The sequence below is a fragment of the Belonocnema kinseyi genome, chromosome 2 (assembly GCF_010883055.1).
Source record: "Belonocnema kinseyi isolate 2016_QV_RU_SX_M_011 chromosome 2, B_treatae_v1, whole genome shotgun sequence".
NCBI classification, from domain to species: domain Eukaryota; kingdom Metazoa; phylum Arthropoda; class Insecta; order Hymenoptera; family Cynipidae; genus Belonocnema; species Belonocnema kinseyi.
Genome location: NC_046658.1, coordinates 113479373 through 113504697, shown reverse-complemented (window position 1 = coordinate 113504697; position 25325 = coordinate 113479373). Strand labels below are relative to the sequence as shown.

Genomic DNA, 25325 nt, shown 5'->3' with positions numbered 1-25325 from the left:
TCCCTTCAAATTGCGGCTTGAATTTCACTGCATCACATACTACAATGACTGCATAATTCCTAATTTCCAATGCAAACAGCTTTTCAAAAATGTAAATAAAAAATTTGCATACTTGCTTTTCCTCAGATCTGATGTAGACTGGAACAGTTAACTTATCGGTCAGAGACTTTATAATTGAGTTTACAACCTTACTTAGGTTTAAGAGTAATTTACTTTACATATAAATCGTGTATTAAGTATCCACATCGATAAGGACAACTTTTTGAGCACTAGACGTCTAGAGAATCTAATTTCACTTCAATCGCACTTTTTAAAAAATCTTTCTTGCTCATTTTTTTATTTTTAGTTTATTACCTCACCGGTGCTTACGTTTATTGGACACCTACTGGTTACGTGATTGAAGGAATCTGCCCCATCTCGGTGAAGCAGCGTGTGCCGGTTTATGTCTGGTAGTTATTTCTGATGATGATCGAAATAAATTGCCTTGTTAATTTTTATGCAAAAAAAGAAATTGTTCATTTGCTTTGAAAATATTGTTTTCTTTGATGAAGAAAAGGCACTTAAACTGATAGTAATAAGTACCGAATGTATTAGCAACAAACTTTCTACATAAGATTGACTGAAATCGTAAAACTACTAAATTTACGGTAATTCAATTTCATTTCGTACTGGTCGTTAAAGAATGCATTAACGAGTATTATTTACAAACTGATTGCACATCGGATCTTCCTCTATAATTCTAAATTTTGATGGCCATGTAGCCGTTTGAAACTTATTGAGCATAAAAAGAGAAATATTTATAGCCAGAGTCTTCATAAATCGCACGCCCAATTCTAAGGGAAAAAGGATCCCTGGGCTCTAAAGTTTCTTGTCTACACGTGTCCTCTTGCTCAGAGCAAACGACTTTCCCCGTAATTTATATTTTTTATTTCAGATTTAAAATAGAGAATAATTTATTTTGCTTCAAGTGTGGGTCATACAAAAATATTAAAGATAGTTAAAAAAGTTGTAAAGAAATTTTCGAGAGGTACACTACCCACAAGAAGAATGAGAACACCTGTTCTTTAATTCTTTCAATTAATAAAACGATTTCCAAAAGTTTAAAATTCACGAAATTTTATAATGTGGCCATGACTGTGGGTACCAACATTTCGACATTGATAGCCGGATTTTCTCGGTAAAAATAGTTTCCCTTTAATAAAAAATGTTAGAAATTAAATTTGAGACATTATTAAATATCAGACACTGTTAAACTGACGGTAGAGGAAAATTTCCGAAAACTATAAAAAAATGTCAAATCTAAACAATTAAAAAATTTTCAATATAAAAATAATAAATATTGAATAATAAATTAAATTGCTTACTTTTATTGAATCAATATATTTTATATTTTATTATATAACAGTTTTTCATTTGTTTTGATTCGACAATTTTCCGGCGTCGGAACGTTTACAGTTTCGGATATTTTATAATGTTGGCGATTCTATTTCTGAAATTTTTCATTATCGGGGACTCTATATTTCTGCAATGTGATGTAACTATCGGGAATTTTATTATTAGGAAATTGTCCAATTTGGGAATTTTAATTTTTAGGGAATTTTTCAATCTCAGGGATTTTTTACTTCCAGTATTTTCATTTTAGGGGACTTTCCAGCTTCGGAAATTTTATTTTTTGTGATTTGTCATCCGCTCCCGATCAGTGAATCTAGAATGAAGTGTTTTTGTAAATTATTCAAGAAATTATTACGAAAATATTCAAAATTTCGAAGAATTTTCAAATTATAAATAATCCTCGAAATATTCGAATTTTTAAATGTTTTTGTGTTCATTTCATAGGTGTTTTTACATACGTTTCGTTACCAGTATCATTGTTTCGTGCGTTTTTAATAATTCAAGCCAAAATGTAAGGACGAACTTTTTTTTACAATTTTGTTACATATAACCATCAAAACCAAGAGATTTTAATAATAAAGTTATCATTTTGAGGCAATAAGTTGTACTATTCTAACTTTTGAGAATACGAAAATGCATCTTAAATTACAATTCTAGTAATTTGGGTGATTTTGAACTCTGATCAAAAAGTACTGGATTACATCAGGGTTTCTTTTTCTTTTTAATCAATTAAAATTTGGATTAATTTAGCTAGAAATTTTATTATGCTGGCATAATGTATATAAAAATAAAAAATTATTGTTTTGAATTAAAATCAAACAAATTTTTTATAAGATCTAACGTACTTTAATGTCATTAAAATATATTTACCCTGGCTAAACGATATTGAAATATTACACAATTAAGAATCTTGATAATGATTCTTGTTTAAAATGGTAATCTCTGGTGAAAAAAGTAAGGCAGAACCTAACAGTTTTGGATAAGTTTAAGTTTCTTCGAAACTTTATGATTTTATGTTAAAATTCTGTTTAAAAACTAATTTTCAGCGAAAAGCCAGTGTATTGAAGAGAATTAAAGATTAAAGATTAAAGAAGTATTAAAAAGAATAAATGTTTCTCAATTCGCATAAGGTTTTCTATCGTTTTTTTTATTGAAAAAGATTATTTTTAGACTTAATTTTCAAAGTTAGGATATAAAACAATTTCATGTAATATAAAGCCAATTAGATTTTCACCAACAATGCCAGTTGTTCATGACATATCGTTACAGAATATTTAATTAGATATAGGAATAGAAAACATTTTCACGTAATTCAGACACTGAAGATTTTTGTATCACGAAAGAAAAAGCAATATTTGAGTTTTTGATTTTTTCGCGCAACAATAAGTTAATAGAAATTGATTTTTAAAATTTGAAAAAATCTTAAGATCATTAGCTTTTTTTGCTGGTAAGTTCGACCCCATCAAAAGTTGTTTGGTCTTCAAATAAGAAGAAGTGTGTCAGTTGCAGTTCCCTTTGGATTATATCTACGAAGTGGAGACAGACGGATTTTTTTCTTAAATTGGACTCTAGGGAAGTGTTTTCACTCCCAAAGAAAGTTTTTATTTCTATTAGAGTTACGAATAAAGAATTATAATTTTTTCGAAATGCCTCAAATTGAAAATCATTTCAAGAACATACCTCTATTCCTGCATGATATAAAATGAGTCTTTCTCTAGAAAAACCAACTAAGTCGACTTAGGTTTTGGAAAGAAATTTCCAAATATACTATCCGAAAGGTGTTTTAACAAACCAAGAAATACGCCTATAAGGTTGTGGAAAAAATTAAAAAATTATAGCATATGCTTTCTGCTTTGAAGAAAGACATTTTGAGATATTTCTTTGGCAATTTCATATCAAAACCTAAGTCGACGTAGCCTTTTTTCTATAGAATGGCTTAAATCTAAAAGTCAGATTTCATCGTTGTTATAATTATGCAGTGTAAATTATTTTTTTATATAGTTTTTCGTATTTATTAGGTGTAAAAACAGTGAAAGTGCGTGTGTTCATGGCTACATATTATTGTGCTTGAACAATTTGAGCATGCTTTTGGATGAAAAAGTCTTATGCAGGGCACAAGCGATGCTACATATCGACGAAACTATCAATTTGTTTATACTAATTTTTAAAGGCTCTCCTTGTAATAGTCCTCAAAGTCGTCGCTCAACTTTTTTCCTCGCACCTCTCCATTTGACAACAAGTATCTCGTTACAACAAATTTTGCCACTTCTATATTTTCCTTCACGAACACTTTTCCTTTCCGATTATTCCGTTTCCACTCGCGCTTGTGCTTCTCTTAACTTCAAAAGCGGTTCTCTACGTGGAAGCTTTAGCCATCTAACCATAAATCGACAATACATGTGAACACTTATCGCAGTGCCAGCAAGTGGGATGTGTAAAAAATACACTTCTTTCTTTTTCAACAAAAGACAACATTTAAAAAGAGGGAGATAAAAGAGGAAAATGACACTGAAGCTAATCTTGAAGGTTCTTTTATTCTTGTTTCATTCTCTACCAGTTATAACCGTTTCCACTAAAGTTTTGAAAAATTATTAGTATATGAATTACAGAAATTTACTGTCGTACTTTTGAAGAAAGTCTCTGTCTGGTAATTAGAAATTCTAATTATATTGGGAAATAATTAATTCCTAATTAACCTATCTATGCCGGAAATTAGGATTTAAACGACGCAGTATGCTGCATCATTTCCGACGCACAGTGTGATAATATTACGAAAAAATGTTGGAAATACTATTCCGGCTACAATTTTAAATCGATTTTAATTTCTTTTAAATAAAATAATAAATTCTGAAGGGATCTCTGGAGATCAATTTAGAAAAAATTTCTGTTATTTACGTAGTTTAAACAGAAGGTTTAAAAAAATTGTAACATTTAGATATTATTAGCTTAATAACATGAAAGAATTGATTAAATTATTATAATTGTTATTAGTTTAAGGAGTCAAGTAGGCTTAAAAAGCTGATATAAGTTACACAACTCCGTCTAAGTACAACGACCCCCATCCGAGTATAACCGAACCAAGCGTTCTTAACTTCGGTGATCCAACGAGAACCCGTAAACATTTGCATATGTGTCCAAGCCGACAATTATTTCCAAATAATTGATATTGGCGTGAATTCGATAAATAAGAATTCGCAATTCATAACTTGATAGTATATCATTAACAAATAATTTGTTAATAATAATTGTATTGTTATCAACAATAGTAGGTGGTTTTTAAAATGATTTTGAATAGTTATGAAGTGATCCTCGTTTTTAATCCAATTAAAAGTAATAAAAAACATTAGAAAATAAAAATAAATATATTTTCAAAGTTAAAATTGAATTTTATAAACTAATGTCCCGTTTAAGCAAATGTTCAAACTTTGAGATAGCTTTTTTTTAAAGTGTTTTGTTTTACTTGGCAGTGATGCTTCATAAATTATATTTTAATTTTATGACAAATGTCATTGTTGTTAAAATATCTAATAAACAAATGAAAAGTTTTTTTACTTCAAGTTATGCTTCAGTAAACTATATTGTCATTTCATAACCGTGATTTTTATTAAAAAATTTCTTAAACAAATCCGAAATACGAAAAAAATATAGTTTGCTGACGCAAAACTAGCAAGTCAAGTAAAACATTGTTTAAAGAAAGTACCTCAAACATGAAAAAATTGCTCAAAATGTGCATTTGCTAATAGAATTTTGTTCTAACAATCACATTTGTCATGCATTGGCAATATAGTTTACTAATTTATTACTACAAAACCAAACAAAGTATCCAAAGTTGAAAAAAAGTAAATAAACTTTTATAAATTGCTAAAACTACGCATTTTTTTATGAAAATTTTTTGTAAATTTTTTTTATAACAATAACAAAGTTCTCATGAAATGACAAAAAGGTTTACTAAAGCATCACTGCGAATTTAAATAAAGCTTGTTTAAAAAAAAGTATCTCAAACTCGCAAAAACTGCATCAAACTGCGCATTCTTGTATACAATTTGTTTATAACAATTTAATTATTTAAAACAAATGATTCGAATATAGTAAAATATAATTTTCTCGTTCGAAAACATTTATTTATCGATCAAATATTAATATCAATCAGTTTTTATTATTTATATCACGGTTATGAAATTACAGTATAGTTTACTAAAGCATAACTGGTGTGTCAAACCAAAAACGTTTAAAAAAACTGCACAAACTCTTGACAATTTCTGAAAATGTTAATTTGTTTATAAAATTGATTAAGAACAAGCAAGTTTGTCATAGCATGGGAATATAGTTTACTGAAGCATCACTGCCAGGTCAAACAAAACACGTTTTAAAAAAGGCACCTCAAACACTCAAACATCTCTCATACTGGTCATTTGTTTATAAAATTCGTTCATAATTTTGAATTAGATTGAAAAAAATCACTAACTATTCAAAATCAAAAATCACCTCCCATTGTTTATATCAATTCAATTATTAATAACAAATTATTCGTTCTTAGTATACTATCATGTTATTCTTCGTTGACGCTTATTTATTAATAACAGACTAAAATTAATCATTTCGAGAAATTACGTGTTATTTCACAATTGTTAGAATTAATTTCAACTTTTTGTAATAAAGTAAATTAGGAAATTTCATTTAAAAATAATCCTCGAGAGATCGCTCAAAAAGCAATTTAGTATTAATTTAAAAATAAGATTTATGAATCGATTCAGAATTGTAGTCGGAATCGCATTTTGAAAATTTTGTTAGTATTTTTTCCCACTGTTGTACGTAAAAAATGGCGTATGATCTGACGTCGTAAACTACGTCTGTTTTTTTCGACGTTCAGATCAGTGAAGATACAAACACGTTTCTTGCAATATCCCTGTTCGACTTCAAATGTTGGTAGAGCCTTTCTTCAAAAGTACGACAGTATACTTTGATTTAAAAAGAATAGGCAACAAAATTTATTTTATTTTTTTTCCCCCGGTTTTTGAGCTCTGATATTGTTTTAATTTTGAAATTATATGTATAATGTATTTAATTTTACGGGAGGATTTGAAATGAGCTTTTTCTTAAGTTTCTGTGGTGCAAAATTGAGACCATATTGTGCGACAAATGTAAAAATAGAGAGTGAAGTAAATAGAGAGACAAATAGACAAATAGAACGACCGAGAAAGACACAGTAGGCATCTAGTAGAAGGTATGCAGAGAAAGAGATAGATTAGCATTTTTATCACAATATGAATAACAGTAAAATATTTCTTTAACAAAACTCGAGTATACATGTGTGTAGATTGCAATCAGTTGAAAAAAAACTTACCGGAAGGTCGTGAAGGGAAGGCGTCACCACCAAATCCGAATGGGCTCGATCTCCTTTTCGCTGGAGATAAAAAATTTCTTAAATTTTTTAAATGCTTGAAAAAATGTTAATTAGTTACTTTATTTTGCAGGTAAAGCATCTAAATAAACAAACTTTTCACTATTTATTTTATTCCCCTCTTTGTCTCTTTTTTAAAAAGGATTCCTCTTTTTCCCCTGTTTTCAAGAAAAATATTCTTTTTCTCTTTTTCTGCTTAAATGCGAACCAAAAGTTAAACACGTATATCTAATTGAAAAATCTATTATTATATTTCTAGTTTAGAGTTCATCCTTTTTGGTAAATCATGCTATTGTTTAGTTGAAGATTGAACAATCTTGTTAAAAATTGTCTTTTTTTATTAAAAAATGTAACTAATCCATTTTTATCTACAAATAGATTGTTTTTAATTGAAAATTCAACCATTAAATCTTTCATTGAGAATTTTTTTTTTATTAAAATGTTAACCATTTCATCGAAAGTTGACTTACATATGGAAATAATTTCACTATTTTGTTGAAAATTTGTTCTTTCTAGGTTAAAAATTAATTTCTTGAACTAAAATTTTAAATAATCTATTATGGGTTGCAAATTGATTGTTTTTAAGTAAGAATTTAACAATTTGGTTGAAAATCTACGTATTTTGATGTAAATTCATCTTTCTTGTAAAAAAATAATCTTATTTGATAATTAAACTGCTTGTTTAAAATTTAACGATTTGGCTTAAAACTTCAGCTGATTTGTTAAAAATTTTTCTTTTGTGTTAGATATTTTATTATTTTCCTAGAAAATTCGACTTTTTGGTTAAAAATGAACTTTTTGGTAGAAAATTTATATTTTCGGGATGAAAATTCAACTGTTTTCTTCCAAGCTCGTTCTTGCGGTTCGAAATTTCTTCTCTTTTGGTAAAAATTAAAAAAAAATTTTAATGTAATGACGTGGTTGAAAAATAATCTGTTTTGTTTCAGGACTTAACAATTTTATGTATCAAACATTGCATTTCTGTTAAAAACTCATCCTTGTGGTTAAATTCGACAGTTTCCAATTTAAAAGAAAAATATTTTTTTGCTTAAATTATTTCGTTAAAAATTCAACTATTATGTTGAACATTGAAATATTTTATAGCAACTTTAACTAATTCGTTAAAAATGTAAATATTTTGTTGAAAATTTACTGTTTTGTTGAAGAATCGTCTTTTTTGTTTGAAAATTCAACTTTTTCGATCAAAATTCTACTGTTTCAACTTAAAGTTATCGATATGAATTCGAAGAATAACATTTGACTTAAAAGGGGGCTTGGTATCCGTTTTTGTGAAATCACCCTGGAGGGTTTAAGCCTTATATTGTAATCTGTGATGAAGCCATACAGGGTTAGAAAAAATGTTTAAAATAGCCTGATGTAGTTTTTTGAACGGCCCCTTTCAGAATGATATTGCGGAAAATTTAAAGAATGATTTATACAAAATTGACTCACTCTATTAGTCACTGCAAGACGCGGCCTGTAGACTAAGTCGTCAAAGACTGCTCTGTCTTTGCCTTCAATGAGCTCCCTGAGCTCTATAAGTAATGTAAGCTTTTCGTTGGTATTTAGAAGATCCGCGAGACTTGAGACGAGTTCCTCAACTGTTATCCTTCGTGTTCTGTAATCAGCGAGAAGTTGTGAGAGGGCTGCTCTTTCACTCCTGGCAAGAACTACCCTCGCTTTCTCCTCCACCATTGCTGCAGTGGCTGCCGACATTGAGTGGATGCCTCGATGTCTCCATTCGTTAGTGCTATTCGTGAAAATTACAAAAAATTCCATTTCCTTTGTTCTGATTAAGAATTGACTGAAAATTAACTTCTAGACACTTCTGTTTATTTGAATCTGAATGGGAAACACCAGGCGGGTTAATAAAGTTTCTCGAATCTTCTGCTTACAATGAGAGAAATGTCTCTTCGAGACAACAACAACCCTCTGAGATTAAAGTTTGAGACGATTTCCTTTTGCTTGAAAATAATCTTTTTGGAACAAAGTTTACGTGATCTTGTGACAAACCTCGCAATTTTCACGGTATTGATTCTGTTTGCATCAAAGGATATTCAAAACAAGACGATATTTTTGTTTCAAGAAATAAATTTTCTGAGGGTCTGTGTATTTCTTTTGGACAAGTTGAAATTTATCACTATTTCTATCTATAACAACATTGACCATCGTCTTAGTCAATAAAATGCAATAGTTATTTATTATTATTGTCACCAGTATAAACGAAACTGCATTCTTAACGTTTTTTCGTTATCATCAGTTGATAAATACAATTTCTAAAATTCCCTTACATTGGACTAGGAGATCGATGATTTGCAGAACTCTCCAGGAGCAATGAATCGTGATCCTGATACCTAGATACAGGAGCGACCATCGGCGTACTTGTCGTGCATGAATGGGGAACTTTGCCAACATCACGAATCAGAAGGGACATCCTCTTATTCGTTTTCAAGATCTGGACGGCTTCATCGTGAGTTGCTTCCTCGAAGCTTTGTCCGTTAACTTCAATTATCTGGTCTCCAACCTAAGACATAAAATAAATTTATCTCAAACAACATTCACAATATTTCATATATATACAAGAATAATAAACGAACTGTGTCCAGAAAGTAAATTATCAACACTATTACTATTAGAGAAAAAGAAATAGGAGTTACTAATTCTTAAGAGATTTCCTTTGATCATTATTAAAAAATTATAAACGATCAGTTAAAAAATAGTCAAAGTAGGTGCTATGAACCTGCAAAGAAGGGTTTCGTAGCCTATTAAGCCCTATCATTCCACCCTCAACCCTTAACTGATCCTATCCTTACATACCTTTCACCACCAAAACTTCCTCTCTTCTACTTCCACCGATCACCCTTACTCATCCCTAGTCACCATCCCTACATTACGCCGTCCTATCGCTCCCTTCTCAAATACTTCACTACCTTTCCCTACTTTTCATCTTATCCACGCCCTCACCCTATTTTCCACTGCGCCTCCCAGACTTCACTTTCCCATACTTCCATTCTCATCTCAGCACCTTCTTTACTTCCCCTTCTCCTCTTTACCATCTCATACATTTAATACTTCCCCTGCCATACATTACGTCTCCTCTCCTGTCATACTTCCGATTTCCCTCTTTACTTTCTCTCTCCTACGTAACTTTTCTAATTCTCGTCATTTCCCTTTCTCACCTCCTTTTTACTCCCCAAACATCCCGCGTGATATCATCCCCACCTACACCACTTCCTTACTTTCTATTCTCTAAAGATCACCCCTGCCCCCAGCCTCCTCTGATCACTCCTTATTTTCCCTCGCATACTCCATAACCATCTTTACCTCAAATCTCATCTCTTCCACCGCCATTTCCCTACTTCATCACCGCTATCTCCCCTTCTCCATCCATTTCTAACATCCCCTACCTACTTTCCGTTCCCTGCTTCACTTTTCTTTCCTATTTCTCATCTTATCTTATCCCATCACCTGTCCTTCCCTATTTCTCCTTTCCTCTCATCAGCATTACATCCAATTACTATTCTCTTGTTTATATGCTTCTCCCTACTTTACTTACATCTCCTACTTCCCAAATCCTATCATTCCTCTTCCCACTTATTCCTTGCCACCAAACTTATTTACTCTCCCCTTCTTCTGATATCATATCATTTCCCTCCTCCCTATTTTCTACACTCTTTACTTTCTATCTTATCTTATTTTTATTTCTTCTGCTACTTTACTTCCCGCCATACTTTACTTTTCTCCTCTACTATCTCTCATCTCGCCTTCTTCGCCTACTTTTACCCTTTTATACTTTTCCTTCTCCCCTCACTATCCCATTAATTTCCTACTTCTCCCGTACATCGCTTTGTCTACTTGAATTTCCTCCCTAACTTCCCATATCCTATTATTCCCCTATGCGTCCCCATTAATTATCTATTGCCTGTCTACTACTTCACTGCCATCCCCTACTTCTCCTCAGCTACTTCTCCCCACCTACTTCTTCTCCTCTAGGAAAAAATTTACAACGCACATACGGACGCTAGACCGAAATTATAAAGGTAACTGCCCGAGGCTACGAAACCCTGAAAGTATAAATAATTTTTAAGGAAAGAATAATGTATAATTCCTATAGAACTATAGAACTACGGAACTCTAAGGAATTTTTCTTTCAGAAAACGTACGACACATTTGTCTCAGTTCTTGGCTTCCTTCCCTCTAAGTTGAGGAACTAAAGTCGATGAATCATAAAAAGGAGAGCCAATACAAAAAGGTGTCCTGGTGCCTTTTTGGATGACAAATTGCCGAGAAAATGGAACCATTCTTTACAATTTGCATTTTGCATTTAAACTCACCAAAAGTCCGGCACGATCAGCAACACTCTCTTTGTCGACCCCGGTGACATAAATACCCAAACCGTACTCCAGACCACCTCTGATCATAAGCCCCAAGGACTGACCCGGTTCTATGCAAAGTTCAACCTTGCGTGACCTTGGACCATATCGAGAATCCCGCGGATGAAGCGGGGGTGGAGATGCTGGGCGGCCCTGTCGGTCCATCCAACTACAAGATTGTTGTCTTCCGGAAGAGGTCCACACTGGATGACCACCTCTGCATCGAGGATCCAGGGCTGGACCTCGTACCGTCATACTTAACGTCCGACAGGACTTTAACATCTGCGAACAGGTTAAAAGAGTCACGGGCTTTCGTTAAATGTTCATCGATAATCCTATAGATCTTAACCCGGACTGACATCTTCGCCACACAAAAGCGTTTTAAACAATAACAGTCTAATTCAAAAAATCAAGAGTGTTAAGTGGAGACAAAAACACTCAAAAATCAGATTATAAGTTTAAAAAAAAACAGAAAGCTGCATAATTATATAATCCAGAAGAATAATAATGAATGCATTTCTTAAAATACAAAAATGGTTATCCTTGCAGGGTGTTATATTTATTGTTCGAATGAAATATATTGTTCTGTTTTTTATGTTAGAATTCGCTTTAGGTTCCGGAAATAAAATGTTTGGTTTTTAGAAGACGAGACACGCGTTTCAACCCAGTTATGGGTCCTTATTAGGATGATTCGCTTTCCAACTTTTTTCTGCTCAATTTAGAATTTGTTGAAAATGTGCGAAAACATTTTTCTTGAACAATTTTGTCGTGGTGTTTGAAACGTTCTAAAATCTCGAAAAAATGCAAAATCCCAATATTTTACACACATTTTCAAAAAATTCTAAATAGATCAGTATTCACTGGTAATAACCGTATGCACGAAACATGTTCCTAAATTTTTTATTCAAATGAAAATTCAATTCTAACATCGAAAAGAGAAGAATCTATATCGAGATTACAATTTATAGTTCATTACAGTACGTTTTTAAAAAGAAGCTTGTGCCAATTTCAATTTTTTTTCTAGATTCAAAATCTTAACTAATTTTTAAACTCCAATATTTAAATATATTGATGAATGTACACCATAAAATGTAAAAATGTTCTAAAATTATGATCAAAACTCATTAGTTAACGTTTTTTCAAGAATTTACTGTTTTATTTTTTTCCTCTGAAGCTCTGGATTAATGAAATTATTTTTTTGTATTGCCATCTTTATGAATATCAATAAATGCCGCGCGAGAAATATAAAAGTGTTATTTGATTAACTTTACTTTCTTATTTTGTTGATTGTATTAAACATTTAAAAAAATTTATTATAATATACTTGTAAAAAATAAATTTTTTTTTTAACAAACTGATCTACGTTTATTAAATTTTGAATAAATGAAAAAGGATTTGTAAAAGGTGGCGTTTAGACTGCTATTGCTTGATACCCTTGATATGATACTCTAATTTATTTCTCACTTTCAATTATACTGTTTTTTAAATATAATAATACGTCAATCCGGACTAACTTCTCTTAATATAGCACCGCCTAAAATAAGTGTGCAGTTCGAATTTTTAAAATTGGTGATATTTTATTGGTCAATACTGTTTTGAAATTGAACTTAACGTAATATACCTTTAAGCTATAATAAATAATGTAACACTGCAATGCCCGAATGGATGATTTTGGATCTTTTCTAATGATTACATTCCTTGAATTTTTTAATAACTAGCCTGTTCTTTGAATTTATTAACACGGTCTTAAGCTACCCGAAACTATTTGTTTCTACTAAAAATATAGTAAATTTTAATGAAAGTGTCCAAATGAAGAAATTAGTAGATTAAATCTAAATTTAAATTCCTGTATAACGTCCAAAATTAAACTCCTAAACATGATTCTTAAAAATTAAAAAAATTTTAACTCTAAGAATCAAAAGCGACCATATTTGGATAAGCATACATATAATGACTTACATTCAAAAAAATACAGGAGACATAAACAATTTGCCTTTGTTTCTTTCTTCTTGCTTGTATTTTTCCTTGTTCTTTTGATGGAAGTATTTGCATGTGAGTTTCTCCAATTTCTATGCTTTAGCATTAAAGATTCTTTTAAAGAAAGGTTTTATTAAAATAGAAGTATCGTTTTGCGCGAACCTCTTATAATGAAATTTAGAATTCTATATAAAAACTTATATCTTTCTCCAGAAACAATAGTAAAATTCGCATTTGGTCAAGGATATGAGTAAAATTATACCTCAACAGCACCTTTATTTCTTCAATTTCTTTTACCCAACTTATTATTAAGTTGTGCTCATTAAAGTTTTTACAAATAATTAGCCAAAATATTAAATTTACTCTTAACTTTGTTTGGACGTTTAAATATTTTCTTTTGATTAACCTTCTTTTAAATTAGTCTTAAATACTTCATGCGGTCTTCATTATAAATTTCGATCATTTCAAGCGAAGCAATCCATTTTCATAAACATGACGATAATTATAACAAAATTTATATTTGGTATGCTAACAAAATACATTAATTCGCGGAAATTTAAAGATAAATCATATCAACTTTTAAGAAAACTAAAATCTATGCAAAGGAAGTACGCTTATCCCGTATGATTGAAAATTACTTCCTTGGGCATTGTAGTGTTACTATTGGCTCAAAATAATCCATAATATTTTTGGTTTTGGTACTTTATCATACTTATAGTAATATTATTATTTTAAAAATATAAAAAATAATTGTTTACATCTCTCTAAATAAATAAATATTTATGGTTTGACTTGATTTAGATTCATTTAGACTTTACGTTTAATGAAGAGCTTTATAAAATGCAGTAAGGCTCAAAATCTCATTTGAAGATGGATATTGCACTCAAAATCAGACTTAAAAATAACCCACACTTTTTTTTTAATAACACTTTATTATATAATTAAATACAAATTTATTTAACTATATAATTAATGTAAGTTTGTTTTTCCACCAATGAAAATTAAAAATATGTGTTATATTGTGTTCATAATTTAGTCTAATGTAAGAAACATCTTCGTAATTATATTTAAAAAGGAGGTGTACCGATTCTTGTGGTGATACCGTGGCAAGAAACCTAGTATATTTAATGATTACTGCATTTATCTAAATAATTCCACATTCATGTTTAGTTCCATTTCTCATCAATTCCTAGTTTAGTTCTTTGGAATAAATTGAGCCTTTTCTTGAAAAATTGTATTTTCAATTTAAGTAACAAAGTTTTACGTTTGAACGCGCGCTTTCAAAAATTCCGATTGCACGCTGATTTTTTGGTATCGTAATTATATCTACTGAAAATCAAATGAAATTTATAACTCAATCTTAAAAATAAAGATTATTGAAGCACCCCATCTGGACCTAGGAGAATAAACGTACTCTTCCTCGAAAATTAGTATTGCGATGAAAATCCTAATAAATTTTTATTTTAATTTCCCTTGAAATTAGTCAGAGAAAATTATAATATTTATAAAAAGATTTAAACATTATCCTTTATTTTATCATGTTTCCTATGTCTCGTTAATAGTTCAAGCTCTAAAATTAAATATAAATATCGAGAAATTATAACTTCTGTTAAATTGTTCAAACAGCGGAAAGAATCCTATTTTTTATTGATGAGAAACCCATTTAACTCATAATTATAGCCATTAATTAATAATTCTTGATTCAGGAAATATAGCATGACTGAATAAATTGGGTTGATTATAAATAAATATACATGTGAAATATGCTAATTCTAGTTTCTATCTGTAATAATTAATTACCCTTCAATAATTCAAAACCTCGTAGTGTTTCTGGCCTCAATTTAAAATAAACATTCCATAATTTAATCGTTATTTTTATGAAAAAATTTTACAAAATAATCAATTATTAGAGAAATTATATATTTTTTTAATTAAAAAAAATTTATTCTCATCGCAATATCATTTTTTTTAAAGGACTGTGGTACCATAAAGATTTTACCACCAAGGAAGTTCTAAAAGCGAAATCTTAAAATTTTGATCCTCTTTCAGAGAGAAAAACCCAAAAAATAAGTCTCAGTGCTCATTTTTGTCTTGGCTCAAGGGGTGTCGAAATCTGTATTTATTGAGGAAGTACTTGAAAAGTGTTACTTACACTCTGAATCTGAGGTGGCAAGACAGAAAAAGAAAACACAAAGATAGGAGAGTTGTATATAACCAGGAAACAGGAATTTTTTATCCTAATAAAAATTCGGTTATGTCCAATATTTTACAATCAATTGTATTTCATATACACGGATAGCACAAGAGTTTTCCTGAACATTTCAATGAAAAGTTTGGAGAAACTTGCAGAATGCTCCAGGAAGGTTCCCGGTAGCAGGTAAATGTCCGCGTATCAGAAAAGGCTTCTAAAGAAGAAACAGGAAATGGTCCTGAGAATTTTCGAATTATATTAATTTAAATAATTAAATGCATAAAGTTTCTCACGAACGTACTCGGAACCTTCCTTAAGAATCTTCTCAGATATGCGTACATTGACCTATTTCCGGGTTTCTTGTTGGAAACTTTGTTGGAATTCTCAAAACCATCCATTGGAATGTTTTAGGAGTATTCAGGGAAACTTTTGTTCCATCCGGGTAACTTGCAACAATCTTTTCCCAGAAGTATTTTCTATGATGATGACAAACCACAATATTAGGTACCGTTCATAAATTACGTAAAGTCTGGGGTGGGGGCTCACAATTTTTCTACTCTGACTTACATGCGGCATACGTTGTCAAAACCATGTCTTAAATAAAATATTTTATGTCTTTATTTTATGATAAACAGCTATTGGACAGCGCAATCTAATTCTTCCTGTAGTACCTAGTATATTAAATCTAAAAAAATTAATGTCATTTTGTTGATAATTGTAGCTGTATTACTTGTAATTAACCTAATTATATAAGTAGTACTTAGTAATATTAGTATTATTATTGAACGTAATAATCATGATTTCGTAAAATAATAAATGAATAAACAAATAAGGTTTTATCCAGAAATTAAAGTAAGTATTTAGATTTGATAACGTATAATTTAAGAATTTCTTCAGGACGTAAAATGTTATGTAGTCCGAAAAAGTTTGTCTAGTCTGAATTAAAAAGTGTGTAGTCCGAAATCAAAAAGGTTGCTATTGAAAATTAACTTCAGTTTCTAAACCAAGATTCCAATATCCTAACCTAATACTCTAAAAGTATTGAAATTGAACTTTAATGTTTATTTAAATTTTATTTCTTTAGACTATAAATGATCAATATTCCTGTTCGTATATCACAGGCCTTCAGCTGTTCTAGATAAAAATGGTATTATTTGGTTGAACACTTTTGGCAAAGAAGTATTTGTAAGTCTTGGATCCAGTACTTTTTTCGCGAAAAAGTATTATATTTTCAATATCTTTACGCGAAAAAGTGTTCGATCCAATACTTACCAATACTTCTTTTTCATAAGCAAAAAATCGAAAAATTCGGTTAGGAGTTATCCTATTTGATTGAAGATTTCAAAATTTAGTCAAATTTTTTTCGAGCTCGACTAACATTTTTTTTTTACAAATTCAACTATTTTATTCAGCATTCCTCTTATTAGTTCCAAAATGCATCTCGTTCTGTAGAAATATGATCTTTTTTTGGTTAAAAATGGAACTGTTTGGTTAAAAATTTAACTGCTCATTTGAAAATTAACAATTTCTAAATAATTTGGTATAAAATTTAACTATTCGGTCAAAAGTTGAACTATTTTGTTAAAAGTTAATTTCTTTTCAGTTAAAAATTTATAATTTTAATTAAAAATTAATTTTTTCGTTTGAAAGTAAACTAATATGCTCAAAATTCGGCTCTATTATGTTGAAAACTCTTGTTTGAAATTTTAATTATTTGCTCGTAAATTTATGTATTTTGTTCAATATTGTTCTTTTTTTTTGGTTAAATCCGACTATTATTTATTTTCAATTTAAATAATTTTTGTTGAAAATTTATCTTGTAGATTGAAAATTTAACTCTTGTTGAAAGTTGACAAGTTTTCTCAAACATTCATTTTTGTCTGAAGGTTTTGTCTGAAGGTTCAACTCTTTTGTTGATTCATCTATTTGGTTCCTATTTGAACTACTATGTTAAAATTTTCTTTTTCTCTTGTTGAAACTTTAATACGTCTGTTTTGCTAGAAAATAACCTTTGTGGGTTAAACATGCAACTGTTTGTTTTAAAATTAATCTGTTTTATTAAAGCATTCAAGTTTTTATTTAACAAATTTTTTGCGTAAATGTAACTGGTTTTGATTAAAAATTAAAATCTTTTTTGGTTGAAATATCCACTATACCTTTTTTGGAAAATTCATCTTTTTACATAAAAAATTAAACTCTTTGGTTGAACTTTCTGAAAAATTCATTTTTTTATTCATAAGTTTAGTTGAAATATCAGCTCTTTGGTTGAAAATCGAACAGCTTTTATAAAAGTTAATTTAAAAAAACCATTTTTTTGAGATTGTAAATGTTACTAATTAGTTGAAAATTAACCGTTTTTTTCTGAAAAATTTATGTTTTCGTTTTGAAAATTCAACAATTTGGTGGAAAATAAAACTATTGGGTAGAAAATTGAACTGTTTTGTAGAAAATTTTTTAATAATTGGAAGTTAATTTTTTAAAATGAAAATTTAATTATTTCCTTTTTGGGTACAAATCAATATTTTGTAGTTTGAAAATTCTACTATTTAATTGAAAAATTATGTTATTTGTTGAAGATTCATCTTTGTGGTGGAAAATCAATCTTCTCGTTACATATCGAACTTTTTGGTTAAAAATTGATGTTTTTGTTCTTTAAAATTCGTAAAAGGAGCTGCGCGAGGTGAGAGGCGGTCACTCAGCGTTTTCTACGAAAAGGCACTCTGTCTGGGTAATTCCCCACTTCCTCAAGCCGCAAATCCGGCCCAGTCTCAGAGTTTTACTATAAATTTGTTATCGTTGCAGATTCAGCTATTTTGTTCAAAATTAGCCTGTTTTCGCTTAACTCAAATGTTTCCTATTAAAATAAAAATCTTTCCTTGATTGAAATATTAACCAATACTTTTTTTGTTGAGAATTTGTCATTTTGGGTTTGAAAATTCAAGTACTTGATTAAAACTTAAATCACTTTGTTAATTCATAAGAAATAGCAATAAATAAATTTAAGAAATAAAATGAAGTCGGAAAAAATTGCATAAGATAGAGGGAGGCGGCCTCAAAAGTTATGGACCCTAAAAAAGGGATGAACTTGGTTCAAAATTTCAGAAGAAAACTTTACGTAATTTATGCACGGCCTTTTATCAAAATATAATCTTCAACTTTACTTATATTTTAAGTTTAAACTATTGTTTATTTTTATTTGATTAGCTAACTTTCCTGATTTTATATTCTAGAGCTTGAATCAATTTTGATATTCCTACCTAACTTTGCTTCAATTCTTTGTTTCGTGATTTTAATCGCCAGCCAACATTCTATTTACTTTTAAACTGAAGTTCCCTATATACTTTCGTAAGAATTTTGAGGAAACCTTCAATACAATAAGCTTCAATACAAAAGAGAACTTTTTCTATTTAATTTACTAAAACTTGAAAACACGGGCGAATAGAGAATACCAAGAAGTAAATTTCTTCGGGGCGTGCATTCAAATCCAAACGTGCAAGCAGTCGCAGAGTTTGTTATTTGAAAAGTTAGAAAGCTTTCAATATGATACGTAAAATTAGGAAAGTTCGAATGACTTAATTGACCTGTCATAGTTTCTTTTTATAATCAAGTTCGATTTTTAAACATCATTATAACAGTGTGGCCACTGACTTGTAAAACCGGGAATTAGCCTAGAATTTTTTTAAGAAACGAAAATTCTTGAGGTTTGTATTCACTTTTGTGATAAATATTTTCTCGCTCTTAAAAAAAATGTGTCTGGAATTGTGCTCTGGTGGGTGATTATGTAACTTTCTACTTGCCACTTTTCCCTTTGCACCTAACATAATTTTTCGTGATGAGTGACGTTTCAAATTCAACGGTGACCCATTCAGATAATACAATTATCGTCAAAAATTCAACTATTTTGTTAAAAATTTATCTTTTTTGTTATAAAATTTAACTGTTTTGTTGAAAATCGACCTTCTTGGATAGAATGTCTCTCTTTATAGATTGAAAATTCATCTTCGATTTCAAGAAACTTCCCTTTTACTCGCTTTTCTGTTTAATTGAGGATTGGGTTAATAGACCATAATAAGAAAATCCAACTATATTTTTGGTTGAAAGCTAATTTTTTTTAATTAAGAAGGCTACTATCATATTTTTCATTTAAAAGTCGAATATTCAACAGCTTTTGAAAACTTGCTTTGATTTAATATAACCTTGGTCCTTTTGCATTGAAAATTCATCTTAAGACAGAAAAATCTTCGTTTTTGGTTGAAAATGAATTCTTTTTTATTGAAAAGTCTACTATTTTTTTTGTTCATAATTCATCTCTTTTTCTTAAAAATCTTAATATTTGCTTGAAAATTTGATTATTTTGTCGAAATTTCAAATTTTTAAATGAAATTTGATTGTTTACGATTGAAATTTAATTATTTTTATTTAAAAAGTTAACTATTATATTCTTAGTTTGAAATTCATCTCTTTTGGGTTCATTTTTTTCAAATAGAAATTCTACTAGTTGCTTGAACATTTCATTATTTTGTCAAAATTATAGCTTTTTGTTGAAAATGTATCCCTTGGATTGAAATACTTTTGTGTGAAAAAGTAATTAATTTAAAAAAAAATGAATTCATTACTTAAAAAGAAATCTTTTCTGGCTGAAAGGGTTGAAACCCGCTTTTGATTGAAAATTCCACTATTAGGTGGAAAATTTGATTATTCTGTTGAAAATTCAACTATTTTGTTCAAAAGTAATCTTCCTTGTTTGAAAATCCAACTTATTTTAGTAGAAAGGTAATATTTATTGCTCAAAAATTTTGTTTTTTAGCATAAAAAATTCAACTGTTTTGTCAGACATTTGTCTTTTCAGAATAAAATGTCATGCTTTTGCCTCGAAAATTCATCTTTTTGTAGAAATTTATCTTTTTGGATGAAAATTTGACTGTTTTTTTAATGATTCGTCTCATTAGCTTAAAAGGCCAAAAATTTTGTTGAAAATGTAAGAGTTTTAGTTTGAAGTTTAATCTTTTTTTTTTTTGAAAATTGGATCATTTGATTGAAGATTCATCTTCGTGGATGAAAAATGCAACTATTATTTGTAAATGAAACAGTCTGTTTACAAATTATTATTTTTGTGTTTAAAATTTATCTTTCTGAGTTGCAAATCAATTTTTTTGTTGAAAATTCGTCTCTTATGGTTGAAGATCCCACGGTTTTGTTGAAAATACAAATACATTTTGACTTGAAATTTGCTCCCCAATTATTCCTCGATTTTCTTGAAAAATCATCCTATTTCCCCTGTTTTCAGAGGATTTTTGGCTGTGAAATCTGAAATAATTTACATTATATATTTACCCTTGGACTTTAAAAATGTGCAATTCTTCTTAAAGTTTATAGAATAAATAAATTAGTATTGAATAATTAATAATATAAACGCCCAAAACAATTTTTTTTCTGAGGTTTGAGTGGCCACGCTGTTATATTTATATATACAATGTAACATTTTTATTAGGAGGATAGAAGAGTCAGCTACTGATTTTTAAAGACTAAGAAAGTATTTATTTGAACAAATTTTGAGGACATTGCGAATCAAACATTAGGAAAATAAGTAGACATAGCGTTTCGAGTTGACGCCATACGCCAGCTAGGATATCGATCTCGGGGCAGTCCGTGACGTCATATCCTGCTTATCCTTGACCCGGCTCGAGTCTCGTCCTTACGATATTTCCGTTTTAATTGCATGAACGAGAGCAAAACTGTGCATCCTTTCGTGTTATTAACTATTCGACTTGTTTACTTCATTTCCAATCTCCGAAATCAATTCAATGGAGATTTGCAAACCTGGCAAAAATGATTGCTGTTACCCGCCCGCATATTCAGGAGAAATTCGCAGTTATCTATTTCCCAAGGAACAATCATACTTATTCGAGACGAGAGAAATAGAGCGAAAAATTAATATAATTTACAGTCTAATTCGGAACTGAGCAATTTCTTTAACAATTGATGAAATCGAGAAAAATGTATTGATTATTACATAAAGGCCGTATCTGGATGAGCATGGCTGGTCTGCCTTGAAAGATATTTGGTTCATATTTAGGTTGTAAGATTCTTCCATTATAAGATTAATATACCCCAAGTGTCAACTTAAAAAAAATGTTCCCCAAGTTATAAGTTTCTTTGAACTCGAAAATGGCTAAATAAATATTGATGGTTTGAATATATATCGTACAAGGTATCACAGCAGATTAAAAAAAAATCAAGAGTCCATTTTGGCAATTAGAAAGAGGCAAAAAATTTCTTGGAATTTCGAAAATAAAAAATTTTAATGCAAACTTTTTTTTACCGCCGTAATTCTCTTCTGATAAAAGAATCACGCCCTCAGTAACAACATGTATTTTTCCAAACATGATCTGAACGGTATATCAGAGTGAAAAAAATGGGTTTGTTGGCCCCTAAAATACATGCTATTTCATTAAAACGAGGAGTATTCTTAATATTAACTCATGCCTTTCTTAAATGATCACCACTCAAAATTATAGATACGCTATTGCATAGATTTAACTTTGAATTTTGTATTTTTTTAATTTTTCGTTTGATATTACATACGCTATACAGATTTAGAATAAGACTTATATAGTTTGTATAGTGTATATTGTTTCTTTATGGTATATATAGTATTCAGAGGTACAAATCTGTCAACCTCTACGTGGTGTACCTTGGACAAACATAACAATAGTTTGGCGAATATTAGCAGTGCATGGGAAAAATATTCTTCCTATATTTTAGCTATGACTATTTCCAAGATTGCATTTATACTTTTCCCAGTCACTTATTTTATACTATGAACGAAGAGATCTAGAAAAATAAAGTGTTTTTTAGATTTATTGCGCAATCGACTGTTAGCATTACAGTAGAGATATTTTATATTTTCAGGCGATCTGCATAATTCATATTGCGTTTATCACACATACTAGGTGTATGTAGTATGTACGTGCGTATAGTGTATGTAATATCAAACAAAAAATAAAAAAATACAAGAATTAAAGTAAAATCTATGCAATAGCGTATCTATAATTTTGAGTGGTGCTCATTTAAGAATGCCATGAGCTAAATTAAGAAGCTCCCTCATTTCAATAGAATTGCATGTATTTTAGGGGCCAACAGAACAATTTTTGTTGTTTTTTCACTGTGAAGTACCGTTGGGATCATGTTGAGAAAAATATATATTGTTACTAAAGGCGTGCGTCTTTTATTAGGAAAAAATTACTGCGGTAGATAAAAGTTTCCATTGAAATTTTTATTTTCAAAATTCCAAATATTTTTGTCCCTCTTTCTCATTGCCAGAATTAACTCTTAACTTTTTTTTAGAACTGCCGTGATACCTTGTACAATATATATTTAAAACATTAAAATTGATTAAGCCGTTTTCAAGAAAATTGAAATTATTGATTTTTCCAACAAAATTTATAACTTGGGGTAATTTTTTGTTTAATTTGGCACTTGGGGTAAATTATTTTTATAATGGGAAAAACTTACCACCCAAATATGAACCAAATATCTTCCAATGCAGACCAGCCATGCTTACCCAGCTACGGCCTTCATCAAACTTTCGAAGATTTGTTAAAACTTACTTGAGGAAGAAATGGTCTAAATTAAAATTTGCTATTTTGTAAAAGTAACTTGGATTTTGGAGTTTTATTTTCACTTCAGATAAAAAACAGAAATTATTTCCAACTTTGGTTTTTATATTAAAAGTAAAATGATCTAAAGAACTACAAAATTTGTAACTGTAGTATTTCTAAATAAAAAAAAAACCAACTGTGGAAAATATTGCATGAAGTCCATGCATTAAACAATATTTTACACAACCCAAGTTATTATATATTATGAATATTAATTCTATACCATGAAATTGTTATTAAACAATCGCATAGTATAGAATGTGATGCAGTATAAATATTACTGTGTCACCAATTAGGTCCATAAAAAATAGTGAAACACATAGACTTTATGTAATTTTTTTTATCAGAATCGAATAGTGCTATTATTTTACATAAAATTAAGTAAAAATATGAATGAAATAAGTAGAAATGGAATGTATTGCTCAATTAGGATACTTAATGTAAATATAGTTACCGAGAAATTGATCATTTTCTCAGTAGAAATGGAAAGTATTGATCAGTTATGATACATAATTAAGAGGAAGGAGTCGCTGAAGATAAAATTGAAAAAAATAAAAAATGGAACTCAGCCGGTAATTTAAATAAAATAATAAAAATCCGGGAATCACATTTAAGGTTTTACAAAATGTGAATTTTGAAGGCTTTCGAAAAATGAACAAATTTTCTTAAGCTTTCTTGGAAAAGTACTAAAATTTGTTCGAAAAATTCATTTTTTTAAAAGGTTAAACATAAAAAATAAAAAATTGTAATATATTTATCATTTTTAAAAATTCTGAAAAAATCCAAGCTTTTTAATAATATTGAAAGATTTCAAGAAAAAAAATTTTCGCTCAAATCTGGAATATTTTAAGGAAATTTGTTTATTTGGCAAGATTTGTAGAAAATTTAGGAATAATTGGTATCAATTTAAAAAATGTTTGAAAATTCTAATCTTGGTAGAAATTCCACTTTTTCAGTTTAGAATGTAAATATTTGGTTAAAAATTAAGTTGTTTGGTTAAACATTGAATTGTTTTTATCAATTCCTATTTTTTGGTGTAACTGATCTGTTATTTTATAAAAAATTATTTCCTACTTGAATCGGAATTGAAATATTTTGTTGAAAATTCGTTTTTGATGTTTTTAACATAATTTTTTTTTGTAACTAAAAGTTTCGCTATTCCATCTTTGGTTAAAAATGGATCTTTGTAAATGAAAATACTTGTTTTTTTGGTAAAAAAAATCAATTACTTGATTGAAAATAATTTTTGTTCTTGTTCAGATTGCATACTTTCGGATTGAAAATTAACTAACTTGTTCAAAATTCTTCTTTTTTGGACGCATTCAATTCTTTTTTATTTAAAATTTGTTTTGTTGAAATATCGACTACTACATTTTTCGTGGAGAAATAATTTTTCTGGTTGCAAATTTGACTACTTAGTTAAAACTTGAATTACTTGGTTAAAATTTTTTTTTATAAAGATTGATTATTTTACTTGGAAATTCATCTCTTTAGTTGAAAATGTAATTATTTCTTGGAAAATTGGTCTTTTTGGCAGAAAATTTAACTATTTGGTTAAAAATGCAACTGAGAGAAAAGTTATATTTTTTGTACATTCAACTATTTTGTTAAAAAACGTTTCTTTTCAAAAAATGATTTAAAATTTTAAAGAATTCAAAAAACATGTTAAAAAATTGGATTTTTGAAGATTTCTAAACAAAATTTAGACGTCTGTTACGAATACTGAAAGATTTCCTTTTTTTTAATTTTTAATTTTATAGTGCTTATCTGACAATCACTTTTCTCTCTCATCTTAATTAATTAGAAAATATGTTTGCTTCCTCGTAAAGTATGTCAAAATGAGAAAATACACGTAAATCAACAAAATAGTCTGTAATCAAGGAGTCTATTCTATTCTTGTATGAACTTTGAATTATGTTCATAATTCACTTTATAATTAAATTGTTCTTTTTGTACGAGTATGAATTTGCAGTGGTAAGAGTTTGAGATGAAGTTTGATAAAGTACTCGCATAATAATACTGTTAAGATCTGATAAAACGTGTAAACAGTTTATTGTATGCTGGCAAATGTGCTGCTTGGCTTAAACTTATGATACCGTAAATACAGTATTTAAGATGTCATTAATTCCTTACGGAGTTTACAGTGCGTCCGGTTATATACAATGGAGTGTAATGAAATTGTGCCAATATCGATTGTCACGCTTTATAAATTTCAAATAATCTTTCATTGCTTTCGACATAATTAATCCCAAAGATAATTGCTATCCAAAACTGGATTAAAATACTGTAAACACTTAACAATATTTACTATAGCATTAATTTATTAATAT

At 29.3% G+C, this 25325-nt stretch overlaps 1 protein-coding gene across 1 annotated transcript in view; it reads right to left on the bottom strand.

Annotated features, from left to right (window-relative positions):
- Nucleotides 1-25325, bottom strand: part of LOC117167279 (whirlin-like) — a 208381-nt gene that overhangs the window by 133065 nt on the left and 49991 nt on the right. Inside the window, exons 5-8 of the mRNA XM_033352095.1 lie at nucleotides 11128-11448; nucleotides 9085-9317; nucleotides 8246-8543; nucleotides 6737-6796 (exon numbers count right to left, since the gene is read on the bottom strand). Of these exons, the coding sequence (XP_033207986.1) occupies nucleotides 6737-6796; nucleotides 8246-8543; nucleotides 9085-9317; nucleotides 11128-11448 (912 nt within the window). The remainder of the gene's footprint in view (nucleotides 1-6736; nucleotides 6797-8245; nucleotides 8544-9084; nucleotides 9318-11127; nucleotides 11449-25325) is intronic.